We start from the raw sequence: 13,559 nt of genomic DNA, 5'->3' as shown, positions 1-13,559 counted from the left end.
CTGCTAGACTGAGAGCCCATTATCAAATATTTGTTCCCCATGTAGGTACTTATAGACTGTGATCAAGCCTCCCTTTAACTGTCTCTTTGTTAAACCAAATAGATGGAGCTCCTTGAGTCTGACTGTTTTCATTGTTCTCATGGCTCTTCTCTGAACTCCAATTTATCAGCATCCTTCTTGGATTGTGGACACCAGAACTGGGCACAGTATTCTGGCAGTGGCTGCACCACAGTATAGAGGTAAAATAACCTCTCTAATCCAATTTGAGATTTCCTCTGTTTACGCATCCAAGAATTGCATTAACCCTTTTGGACACAGCATTGCACTGGGAACTCATGTTCCGCTGATTATTCACCATGACCCCAAATCTTTTTTAGAGTCAACCATTCAAACATCTACAAAGTTAAGGGGTTTTTAGATTCTGGCTTTGATTAACACCCCATTTCTCATTTATTGAATCATGTCATGAGTAATATCAATAACCCTCCATGAACACACACAACTGGCAGTCAAAATACAGGATGTGTGAATGGGATGTTATGAATTGTACCCAACTGAATGATTTAAAGGGATACTATCAAGGTAAAAACATGTATTTATTTTTAGTTCCTTTTTTCTACTCTCCTCTATTCATTTTCTTATAATGTGATATATACTTATAATACTTTGGATTTTATAACTAAACAAATCTTTGAAATCTGGCTTACTTTTCACCATTTATGTGTTTACTTTCTCAATTTTACTCAAATTGTAGAGTGCAATTAGAGTCTACATTTGTAGAGTGACGTGAGCTTTCCTGTTTATAGTCAGTGGGACTGATTCTTCTCTCACTTAAACAACGAGGAGTCCAGTAGCACCTTAAAGACTAACAGATTTATTTGGGCATAGGCTTTTGTGGGTAAAAAAACCCAGTTCAGATGCATGGAGTGAAAATTACAGATACAGGCATAAATATATTGGCACATGAAGAGAAGGGAGTTACCTTACAAGTGGAGAACCAGTGTTGATAAGGCCAATTCAATCAGGGTGGATGTGGTCCTCTCCCAATAATTGATGAGGAGCTGTCAATACCCAAAGAGGGAAAATTGCTTTTGTAGTGAGCCAGCCACTCCCAGTCCCTATTCAAGCCCAAATTAATGGTGTTAAGTTTGCAAATGAATTGTAGCTCTGCAGTTTCTCTCTGAAGTCTGTTTTTGAAGGTTTTTTGTTTAAGAATGGCTACTTTAAAATCTGTTATTGAATGTCCAGGGAGATTGAAGTGTCTCCTACTGGCTTTTGTATGTTAACGTTCCTGATGTCTGATTTGTGTCCATTTATTCTTTTGCGTAGAGACTGTTCAGTTTTGCCAATGTACATGGCAGAGGGGCATTGCTGGCACAGGATGGCATATATCACATTAGTAGATGTGCAGGTGAATGAGCCCCTGATGGTGTGGCTGATGTTGTTGGGTCCTCTGATGGTGTTGCTAGAGTACATATGGGGGCAGAGTAGGCAGCAGGGTTTGTTACAGACATCAGGAATGGTAACATATAAAAGCCAGTAGGAGAACACTTCAGTCTCCCTGGATTTGCAGCAGATACAGCACATCTAGACAATTTCTCATTAGAATTAAATGTACTGTTAGGAGGGTATAGAGCAAAAGTGAGGCAATTAGGCACAGCACAGATTATCTGGGGTGGGGGGTAGTGATGCTTTTATTAAGGAAGAATACAGGAGACAGATCTACTTAGTAGGATTATGACTAGTTTGAAAAAAAGTCAGATATGGAGATTACAGAAAATTGACTGGATTTTATGGAAATTTTTCCCTCCCAGCATCCTTTCGAGCAAACTAATTCACAATATCCTCATTCCAGCCACTTGATTTAATGTTCATGTGTTTTCTTTAATTCCTTTTGCTGGCATAATAATATCGGTTACTTCATTAGTCTCTTGTTTCTAATCTCGAGTGTCTAGAGGCGTCCTTTAATCACAATAAGAGAGTGCCCAGTGGGGCATACTGACACTTCCCAGGGGTTTCTGCTTTCAGTCTCTGGCTGAACAATACACCCAGGCCATGATATGCACTCTGGCATGACATACCCCCAGTTGTCTTTTCCTGCTTAAATATAGCATTGCCCCTGCAGAGATGCAGCTCGCTCAGAAAATCTCTGCAGGCTGTGGAGAGCCAGTTGGGGTCTGCTGTGTTTCAACTGCTTTGAGCCTCGCAGGAGTTAGCCACCAATACTTTCACTTATTCACAAATGTTGTTGATAAAGGGCCTGATCCGAAGCCCGTTGAAGTCAATGGAAGGGCACCTGTTGACTTCAATGGGTGGTGAATCAAGTGTTGTTGTAAATTTAGCATTTGCAGTGACAAATCACTAAACAAATGAGCATGAATTCGGGTATTATCTCCTTGGCCATATCTGATACTCTTGAATGTCTGTGGTCAAAGGCCTCATACCTGCAAGCCCTCCATGTGCAGAGTTCTCATTGACTTCAATGGGAATCTCCCCCACAGCTGACTCTGCATGGACTCTCACAGTGAAGAGGTTTCAGAGTGGTAGCCGTCTTAGTCTGTATCCGCAAAAACAATGAGGTGTGCCACAAGGACTCCTCATGTTTTTACAGTGAAGAGGCTGTCACAGCAAGAAGAAAGGCAGCTGAAGCTCCAACTGGAATTATGAACCAATAATAAATGCCAATTATGCCTTTGCAGAGTTCTTCTACTGGCCCTATCTGCCCTTTTTTGGCTTCACATCTTTCTCTGTGGCTAAAACTGACAACATGTTAAGTGTCCTCACACCTTCTTGTCAACTGTCTAAATGGGCCATCTTGATTATCACTACAAAAGTTTTTTTCTCCTGCTGATAATAGCTCATCTTAATTAATTAGCCTCTTACAGTTTGTATGGCAACTTCCACCTTTTCTGTATGTTCCATTCTATGCATCCAATGAAGTGGGTATTCACCCACGAAAGCTTATGCTCCAATACGTCTGTTAGTCTATAAGGTGCCACAGGACTCTTTGCCGTTTTCACAGATCCAGTCTAACATGGCTACCCTTCTGATACTTGACAACATGTGATTAGAGGCTCTAACTTTAGATGTTTAGATGTAGTCAGAGAAGCTGCAGTCGCATCATTTATACTGATTAACTGGCCCACCTTGATTATCATGCACATTGTAGGGAGAGTGGTCACTTTGGATAAGCTATTACCAGCAGGAGAGTGAGTTTGTGTGTGTGGTTTTTGGAAAAAAGGGTGGGGGGGTGAGAAAACCTGGTTTTGTGCTGGAAATGGCCCACCTTGATTATCATACACATTGTAAAGAGAGTGGTCACTTTGGATAGGCTATTACCAGCAGGAGAGTGAGTTTGTGGGGGGGCGGAGGGTGAGAAAACCTGGATTTGTGCTGGAAATGGCCCAACTTGATTATCATACACATTGTGGGGAGAGTGATCACTTTAGATAAGCTATTAGCAGCAGGACAGTGGGGTGGGAGGGGGTATTGTTTCATGGTCTCTGTGTATATAATGTCTTCTGCAGTTTCCACAGTATGCATCCGATGAAGTGAGCTGTAGCTCACGAAAGCTCACGCTCAAATAAATTGGTTAGTCTCTAAGGTGCCACAAGTCCTCCTTTTCTAACTGCTATAGTGTAACTTGTGATGTACACACTACACTGCAACCTGTGTATTGTGATATGTCAACAAAAATCCGAGGTTAAAAACTGCCCGTTTAGGAGGAAGTTTCATAGTGAAGTAAGCTTGGAGAATCACAAACAGAACTGAGCATTGTATAATTTACGTACTTTGCTCAGTCAATCTTTCCTTGTGCTCTCTCTTTATAAAAAGAAGAGGCGTACTTGTGGCACCTTAGAGACGAACAAATTTATCTGAGCATAAGATTTTGTGAGCTACAGCTCACTCACAAAATCTTATGCTCAGATAAATTGGTTCGTCTCTAAGGTGCCACAAGTACTCCTTTTCTTTTTGCGGATACAGACTAACACGGCTGCTACTCTGAAATCTCTCTTTATAGTTACTTTAGATATTTATGTTTGAATGAAAATATTCTCCCTTGCAAGGACCCTGGCATTTGCCATGGGAAGGAAGGTGATTTAATAAAGTGATTTAATTTAATAACTGGTTTATATTTCAGTGCCACTGTCCAAGACACAATAGGGTTTTCCAGTCCACATTTGATTCCTGGGCAGTGGAGCCTAATTGCCACCTAGCAACTTCTCAGGCCTTCTGCTGTCCTGTTATTTATTGGAACTCTGAAGTAGATAAGTCAACAGCTGATCTGAAATAATATACAACTTAGCCCAAGATTCTACACAATTGCTTTCCCCTCCTCCACTACACGTGCTCCCTCACTTACACACATGCTCCTCCAATTCCCATTTTAATAATTACACTGAATGTAACTGCTTTACATTAACATGTGGGAGACCGGGATGAAAACTTGGATTTTATGCTGTATGTCATGTTCTGGGCTCCAAGGGTTAGAGCCTATGTGGGAGAGCCATATACAAAGAAAATGTTATTAATCCACATCTAAGTCCACAGGCGGAAGTATGTAGCCAAAAGAGGCATCAATGGAGGATTAAACATTTCATTTGTAATGTTCACTAAATCCTGGATGTAGAGATTTAGATATAGATACTGCATAGTCCAAGACCAGAAGCATCTCTTTTTTTCATCTCATGAGGGGCTTTGGTTGTAGTGGAATGTGATTTCATTTGAAGGGGAGAAACATATTTAATGCAACTGTCAATCTATTTGGAAAGAATGAAATGAGGGGCCTGAATCCCTTCCAATGCATCTGAAAAATAATTTTGAAAGCAATCTTATTTCCTAAATGATTTGGTTCCTTTAGGGTAACATTTAATGGCTCTACAATGCAGCCCCATCTCCTTTGTGGAGAAGGGCAAACAAAACTGGGAGAGATGGAATTCAAAAGGCACCAGAGGCACAAAACCAGGAGAGCTTTTCCAAACCACCTCATAAAGGAGAAGTGACTCTATGTGCATTTAGGCTACCCGCAAGGTTTTCTTCATCTCTGCATAGTGGGAGTTGTGGGGTATTAGCTTCATATACTTGGAAAACGTTTTTGGCTTTAAGCTAAGTCATGTAAATGCACCCAGATACTATGAGCCAAATTCATCCCTGTACCTGAGCTTGGGGCCAGGCACCAGGAAGTCCCAATGAGGCAAAACTTTGTCACCTGTGTGCTTCCACCATGCTGGGTTGTCTGGCACAGGCTGGAACAGCCAGAGGGGCTGCCCTAACTTGCACTTGGCTGCCCATAGCCCTGGTGGGCCACTCCCTCAGCCAGTAATAGCTGAGGTGTAGCCTGGCCATGGCTCCTTTGTTCTGGCATGCCCCCTACACTACAAGGTCTCAGCAGGAGCCTTGCACAGGGTCAGCTTTGCCAATTCCATGCCATCCTGGGACTCCTCATATGCTCGGGGCACTTCTTGGGGTCCATTAGTGCAGCTTTGACTCTGCCAGCATGGAAGAGTCCTAATGTAAAGGCTGTGTCAGTCACTGGTGAGTCAGGCCTTATGTGCTAGTTGTCTAATAAATGTTTCATTATTATTAATAATCAATACTATGACACTCACATTCTGAGTGAATTAAGTGCCCATCTTCACTGGAAAAACATACCTCTCTGTTCTAAAGCTTTTAAAGGTGAAAAGGCAGCTTTTTAAGAACTCAATTCAAGTTATTATTTAGTGAGTCCCTTCAGGGGGTTTACTCTTGCTCCCACTGAAGTCAATGGCAAAATCACTGACTTCAATTAGAACAGGATCAGACCCACAGGGTACATCAGACCCTCACGTAACTGAGCATCGAGGCTTGTATCCTTACAATACTAACTGCCAGATCTTTATCAAGCCCTTCTTGGCAAATAACTTCTGACAGAGCAGAAGATGCAGCTGGGATTCTTTTTATCTTTGCACATGGAGACACAGACTTCACAAGTGTTTAGAAGTGAAGAGGTAACTTTTTGGATGACTTCTGCCTTTTCTAACAGTCTCTGATCAAGCTTGTAGACATAATACTTTTCACGGTGGATGTCTCAGAGACAGCATTTGGGGACCAGGGCCGTCTCTAGGTTTTTTGCCACCCCAAGCAAAAAATCTGCCGCCCCAAGTTCCAAGCGCAACTGCCCAAACAAAACAAAACAAAACAAAAAAAGGGTGACCGGAACGCCGCCCCGGCATTGTGCCGCCCCAAGCATGTGCTTGCTTTGCTGGTGCCTAGAGCTGGTCCTGTTGGGGACGAAGAGGGCATTTCAGAGCCCTGCATCTGGGGTTAGCCAATTAGTTCTGTATACCCTGCTCTTCTGGGCCAGTTGGGAGCCACCAGGATGGCCCAGCATCATATTTTTGTTACCAGTTTTAGTTCTTTACACAAAGGAGAGTTTGTCAGGAATGCTTAGGCTATTTGAAATGTCCATCTGTTATGAATTTACTGCTCTGGAAGTTGGCTACTGATACAAACAAGCAGACGAATGGAAATCTCCATCTGCTTATTCCCAAGAAGAATTCTAGTTCTGCTTAACTTACCATCTTTAACAATATGTATCCCTGGGACACAAAACACCAGTATAGCATTCTTGCTGCCCACATGACTAGACTTAGCATCTCCTTCATTCCTGGAAAGCATCTTGATCCCTGATATAGATGGTATTCTAGAGCAGCTGTATTGTCCATCTATATCATCCTATGAACACCTAATTTTGTTTTGTTTTGAGAGCTACCAGAATAAACCAGTTAATTCCAGAATAAAGGGCCAGAACCTGAGGTCCTTGCTCTGTTTTTATTCAGTCTTTGCTCAGGCAGACTCCCACTGATTTCAGTGACAACTGTAGCCACTTTAATGTTTTACTTCCATGCGAGCTTGCTTAAGTAAGAAACTTGTACAATCTGAGTAAGGACATAGGGATTTCTGCCCAGAAACAGGATCCCTTCCCTCACAATAATATCATTTACTCCCAGGTAGGGTGTAAAAATTTCCTCTAAAGTCTCATCACCCTGAAGGTTTGGCATCTGCCGTCAGGCTTACCCTTCCAGAGTCCCAAAGCATTGTGCCTGCTTCATTGGTCTCCTCTTTCAGCCGCCATGATAAAATGAACTCAGCATTCATTGGAGGAAGACATTTCTGGCCCAGAGTATTTTTTTGTGAGTCCAATGTCAGTCCATAAACAGATCTTGTGTGGTTATTGTCCCAAGGAATCAGTGGCATGTAGGATATGACCAGCCCATCAGTTGATCCCTTTTGCTGTGATTGTATATCTATAGCCCTTCACTGAGGTTTAGTTCATTTTCGTCTGAAGAAAAGCCATTTACTGCCTTTGTGGTCAGTAGTACACCCAAATGATTAATGATCTGAGTTTGCCATGGTTATGCGTGATTGATGATCGGGGGTTTGCAGAGAAACCCCATCTCAACCTTAACTCTAATGTCACAATAGCAATGCTGTAATATGGAGAAAGTTGTGGAAAAGATGAGGGTCCCACTTTGTCAACTTTGACATTGGGTGACCGTCACACTTTCAAGTGCTTGGTATGCAATGGACATCCAGGCATCTACTTTTCTCTTTATGTTTAGAACTTTGTGGAACTGAATAAGGGTCTGGTACACTGTTCCCTCTAAGCTGTGCATGTGCACACAGATCTTAAACTCTGCGCACACGGCGAAACACCGCACGCACTCCGGCTTTGGCACGCTGGCTTTTTTTTTTTTTTTTTTTGCTTCAGCAGCGGCACAGAAGAAATTTTTTGCACACACGGCCTGTTAAAAATTAGAGGGAACAGTGAATGAGAAGTGTTACCACTTTCATCTATTGGCTATAACTATCTGCCTGGAGAGCACAGTATAGTTTCATCACAGCTGGTGGACTGGTGTCCTCATTTTACTTACAGTGTTTCTTTTTCATTTCCATAGCAAATGTATTGAATTTAGCAACTCTGGTTTTGACTCTTCTCAGCAGAAGGGGCACTGCTGTGACCGATCGGTTCAGAGGCAGAGGAAAGGGACTGACTCTATGCAGTTGGAGGCAGCTGGAGGACCTCCTGAGGGCACAGAAAGTTCAGGATTGGTGACTTCTGCCTGTTAATCAGACATGGAAAGGAAAACCCATAGTGCCTGGCTTGGTGGCAACCTGAAACATAGAATAAGCATTCACTGCAGGATCAAATAACAAGAGAACGTGGATTGGGAAGGGGCCAATTCTTTTAAAAACACAAATATCTTCAATAATTAGCAAAGGTAGGAAGACTGTGAAAAACACATTAATGATGAATGTGATTCAAATTTAATGTAAATTGTTTCTCTTGCTTTTAGTTATATTTTAGTGCTGAGATAAAGTGTTGAATTGACAGCCATAGGCACAGAAAGGGCTGTGAAGGTGTAACAACCCTCCTCATGTGTCTCAACCATGATTTGGAGGGACCATTCCTAAAATTGAAACAAATGATCAGTCTCCATGCCCGGTCAATCTGCAGAGATTGCTAGCAAGGGTGCCAGCTGTGATGGTGACTAGTGATGTGGACATCTGTCCTTTGGGAACTGGATTGAGATTGCCAGCTGTTGTTGTTATGGTTTGAATGTATGTCTAGAGGATGCAATGAGTGCATTTTATAAACAAAATATATATAGCCCAAAACCCAGTCATCAGATGCAAAAATTTCTGGTTCCACCCACCTGGGTTGGATTCTAACTAGAAATGGGCCCAAGCTGTGAATTTCAGATCCACATTCAAATTGGAACTTCCCTAAAGTGTGAGGTTCAGGTCCATTTCTAGTTCAAGCCAGTGACCTAGAAGCAAAAGTCTAAGTCTGACACACTTTAAAAGTTTCCCTTTTTAAGGCACCAACCTGTGCTTCAAGTTAGTATCTGAATGTTTTTCAAGTCCAGTTTAACTCGCAGCTGTAACTGACTACTGATGACAGATTTCAGAGTAGCAGCCGTGTTAGTCTGTATTCGCAAAAAGAAAAGGAATACTTGTGGCACCTTAGAGACTAACCAATTTATTTGAGCATAAGACTTTAGTCTCTAAAGTGCCACAAGTACTCCTTTTCTTTAAGTGACTACTGAAGGTATCTCATCTCTGAGAGTAAGCCACAAGTGTAAAATGGGGAAAGGTACAGAAATTACTGTCAGCTTTACTAGGCTTGGAAATGGGATGCCTTTGGCAGGAGGAATCCAGAGTATCACCGTGTACGCACAGATCACAGGAGTGTATTTAAATAGGGAGTCCTTTTGTATTAATCCTGGACTTGACAGCAATACAAACATCAAGGAAGTAATTGCAAGCATCAGCGCAGTAAGGAACAGGAAGACATTGAACAAGTCTCCAAGCTTAGAGAATGAGAACTGGGACCCCTTACAGCTCGAAGAAAGCAATGTGTTAAGTCTCGAGTGATGCATCATTTTAAAGACTCACCTTGGCTTTGTTGTCCATAGTAACAGCCAGCTGCATCCTCTTCCCCATCCTGAATGTAAACATATGATCTGCTTCCTCCTCATCTTCCTCCTCACTGCCGACTCCAAACCCTGGGCTGGTGGGGCAGGTGCTTCCCCATTTCTCACTCACCACCCTTTTCTCCTGAAAAGCCAATTGGTCTGGTTAGAAAACAGGTCCTTTTGGGGTTACCAGTGTGTTTCCATTTTAGGAACAGCTCTGCCTCAACAGCTGGGAGAGGGCAGCTGTGGAAATGTTAGGACTTGCTCCATGAGATGCTTTTCGCTCCCATGACAATACCATAACATTCTTCCAAAGACTGAAACAACAGGCACTTTGTCTGATTAGAAGTGAAACCCACAAATCTAAGTGGGTCTGGAAAACCCATTGCACTTACAAATCTGACATTTGAGACTAAAATGTCAAAGATTTAGGAAACAGATGTTGTCACTTTCTTGTTAACGCTTACGGCTAGATTGTGCAACCCTAACTCCTGGTGCTGATCACATATTGTTGACACCAGCAGACTGTGTAAGTGCTCCCCATTATAAGGGTTGGACAGTCTAGTCCACAAAATGTTCACTTTCTGGTTAATAACATCTTTCATCTCCTGTATGAAAGGGAAAAAATGGTGCAACAGTGCAAGCCTACAGTAAAGCAAGGGCCAGTGGGTTGCTGGGAAGAGGGGAAGGCAGTCCACAAACGAACCTAATAAAGTAACTGTGTGAACAATCCAACATCAGAGAAAAGAGACAAGGGTATGTTTGGGCTACTTACTCCATGAGCTCTGCTGTCATTGCGTTCACTTTAACACAGGGCTGCATGCTTGTGATGTGTTGGGCCTAAAGTGCTGAGAGGGGTGGCTCAGGCCATGAATTGCCTCCTCTCTAATCCTGCTGCTAGTGAATGGGAGGACTGTCTTTTGGCGATTTGTTTAATCCACCTCTAGACCCAGAGATATAAAAAAAAGACTGAGACAGCCCATGAGTTGCAGAGTTTGCATGGGAAACCCTATCAGAAACCATGCATGGGAATCCTTAAGGGCCACTTTATTTGCTTGTTCTTAAGGCTGACCCTTGTTTAAGGGAAGGAGGAAGAATGCCCTGACCTATGATATTTTCTTCTTGTGTGTTCTGCAGGTAAATCCACACCTTGACGCACATTTGGAACTCCTGATTTTCACCCTACAGCAGAGATAAAGCATGTTTATTTTGGATATATGTCCGTGACTATGTTTGCATTAATGTCTGGGAGTTCATATACATGTGAATGTGCATATGTACAGGTACACGTATCTGCTTGCTTGTATTTGTGTACATGCTTGCATCTGTGGGAACAGGTTTATGTATGCAGGCTAATGTAGATCTGTGCATGAATCTATTCGGAACACTTAAGCCTTTTGGGGAGTGGTTAGGTTCTGATTCCTGATACTCTGAATGCCTGTTGTGCATGCTGCCTACTCCAGAGATAGTAGCTCTGAGTTCATAAGGAAGGGATTCTTTAGTGAGAAGTTCACTTGTACTAAAAGGGAAGCAAGACTTACATTATGGGCCTTGGTGATAGTAATAGTCAGACCATCCTGCTTGGGTCTCCTGGAAGTGACAGCCATTCCCTCCTGCTCTGCTCGCTTTCTGTCCTCTTCTATTTCCTGAAACAGTCAAGTCCACATCCAACATCAGATCTTCCAAAGGCCTGTGACAAATCAAACCCTCTCAGGCAGGGAGAGGAAAGGGCCATGAGCTTTGCATGTACAACAGCAGGGGGCCAGAGCCATCATAATGAACCACAGAAGCAAAGGCCAGGTGATTTCTGTGCTCACTGGGACCTCAGGCTAGGTACAGTCATGGCCCATTTTCCTATTTTGCATTCCTCCTGGGGAATACAGGGGCTAACAGTACATTTTGAAAGAAAGTCAACTTGCTGTGTGTCTCTTGTCAACGCACTCTCAGCACAGCTTGTTCGCCAAGAAAGCTGTACCAGAGTGCTGTTCCTTGAGCGCACGTGCTCCCTGGTCATCTGTTATCAGCCCCAGGCCTTTAGAACTGGGAACTGTAGTCCCAGGGTATATGACAAGTAACAAGCATGTGATCTATAGGATACAAGGCTTCCTGCCTCTCCACATCATAGGTGCTGAAACTAAGAGTTCAGGGGATGCTACCGCATCCCCTGGCTTGAAGTGTTTTCCATTATATACATGGTTTACAGCAGGGGTCTCAAAGTCCCTGCCCGCAGGCCATCTGCGACCCAAGAACTTCCCGCAGGCCACCAGTGGCCGGTGGAGGAGAGAAGCATGCAGACACGCTGCCGGCAATGTCTGCTGCAGGCACCGCCCCCCACAGCTCCCACTGGCTGCGGGAGAGGGACAGAGATACCATCACTAGTTGACGGGCAGAGTCAGCCATGGAGGCAGTGTCACTTTTTTCCACAATGAATATATACAAGTCAAAATACTGAACACAACTATCTGATGCGCCCCTTGCTGCAATCCTGAAGGTTTCAACTGCTCAGTCACTCAGGCCACACACCAACAAACTGACAGGACTGAAGTGTTGCCAGGTGTCTGGCGAACACTAAAATCTCTCTGGCAGGCGAAGAATTGTATAAAGTTGTAGGACAGTTTTATTATGTCTAAGAAATTCAAAATAAAAACTACAGTATAAACCTTTTCTTTTCTGAACACCCTCTGCAGTGACATTATTGGCCCGCTGGGAGGATCTGAGGACTGGCACTGGCCCTAAGGTAAATTGAGTTTGAGACCCCTGGTTTACAGTTTGGTTCAATGGCTCTCAGCACCCCCACTATAAAAATTGTTCCAGCACCCCTGCTCCCGATACATCTACACTGCAGCTGGGAGCGTGCTTCCCAGCTCAGGTAGACAGATGAGCTAGCTCACTAAAAATAGCAGTGTAGCAGGGCGGTTTAGGCTAGCTGCCTGCCAGGGTATATACACAGAGGGTCCAGGCAGTTTTGTACTCAGGCAGCTAGCCCAATCTGCCACCTGTGCTACCCCTGACTACACGGTTATTTTTAGTGCACTCGCTTGAGCACAGCTAGTGTGTGTCCGTTCACCCAAGCTGGGAAGCATGCTCCCAGATCTAGTGTAGAGGTACCCGCAGGCAGGAACAGCAGAGAGGAAAGTTCCAGAGTTGGGCAATGACCTGGGAGGAGGCTTACCACAAGGACCAGGTGGATAGCCTGGGAGAGAGACCTGGGCCTGTGGAAGTATAGGGCTCTCCATAGCAGCCAGGCAGAGAGGCTTATGGATTAGAAAACTGAGAGGGGGCTGAGCTGCAGAGCACCCTGCACTAGAGAATGAGGCTATGAGCCGAGCAGAGAGCGGATTGCTTATGGAGCCTGGAGGAGGCTCTGAGACCTGGCTCCAGGGGAAGAGAGAGGGAACTGTTTATGTTTAATGGGTTGCACTATCTCCAAGGCCAAGGGGGCAGAAAGGACTATGACCAGTTTGTGAACTCCTGCTGTGCAGGGGAGGAACTACTTTTACTAATGGCATTGTCTCTATGAACCAGGTCCCAAGGGTGGGAATGTTACTTGAATCACATGGCGAATAGGAGGGGGCATTTTCTGTGAGCCTAGAGAGGAAAACTGAGGCCTGGGTTCCACTTAATGTGTCAGTGCTCTGCATGAATACTTGGATCATTTAATGCAGGGCATGGTAATGGAGAGCAAGAATGCAAGGAGAGAGACAACAAAATATGGAGTTAGCCTGTTGGCCCATCCAGCAGCAATGGAAAGGATAAGGGATCCCCTGTGATCAAGGGCAGGGGAGATTGCAAAAGATTTGTTTTGGAGGGTGGTGGAGGGTTCAAAAGAGTCTAGAACCTCCTAGATACACAAGAAAATGAGATTGGGGCAATAGGAAAGATAGGGGGCAAAAATGGAGAAGCCAAGATAGATGGGAGAAGGAGGGGGAATAGAAAGCCAGAGAGAAACCCCAAGTGGGGGTGAATGGAGAAAGCAAGTTATATGTAGGTGGACATGGTATAAGAAAGGGTAAAGCCAGAAAGGGGCAGAGAAGGATAGGAAAGAAATAAAAGGAGATGGCAAGAAAGATGTGAGGGTGGAGGGCAAGAGAGAGAGAGATG

At 43.9% G+C, this 13,559-nt stretch overlaps 1 protein-coding gene and 1 long non-coding RNA gene across 5 annotated transcripts in view; one reads left to right on the top strand and one right to left on the bottom strand.

Annotated features, from left to right (window-relative positions):
- Positions 1-13,559, bottom strand: part of CCDC9B (coiled-coil domain containing 9B) — a 110,920-nt gene that overhangs the window by 70,807 nt on the left and 26,554 nt on the right. For 2 of the 4 annotated variants that reach the window (XM_073348789.1, XM_073348788.1), the window contains exons 3-4: positions 11,000-11,104; positions 9,439-9,600 (exon numbers count right to left, since the gene is read on the bottom strand). In XM_073348789.1, the coding sequence (XP_073204890.1) occupies positions 9,439-9,600; positions 11,000-11,104 (267 nt within the window). Of the gene's footprint in view, positions 1-9,438; positions 9,601-10,564; positions 10,641-10,999; positions 11,149-13,559 lie in introns of those variants that run through there. The other 2 variants (XM_073348791.1, XM_073348790.1) reach the window with 2 other exon arrangements.
- LOC140913086 (uncharacterized) overlaps positions 1-13,559 on the top strand; it is a 31,960-nt gene that overhangs the window by 11,352 nt on the left and 7,049 nt on the right. The window contains exon 2 of the long non-coding RNA XR_012159466.1: positions 12,146-12,195. This is a non-coding gene — a long non-coding RNA (uncharacterized lncRNA). The remainder of the gene's footprint in view (positions 1-12,145; positions 12,196-13,559) is intronic.

The sequence above is a fragment of the Lepidochelys kempii genome, chromosome 6, assembly GCF_965140265.1.
Source record: "Lepidochelys kempii isolate rLepKem1 chromosome 6, rLepKem1.hap2, whole genome shotgun sequence".
Lineage (NCBI taxonomy): Eukaryota > Metazoa > Chordata > Testudines > Cheloniidae > Lepidochelys > Lepidochelys kempii.
The sequence above is the reverse complement of the archived record's forward strand: the minus strand, read 5'-3'. Positions and strand labels throughout refer to the sequence as shown.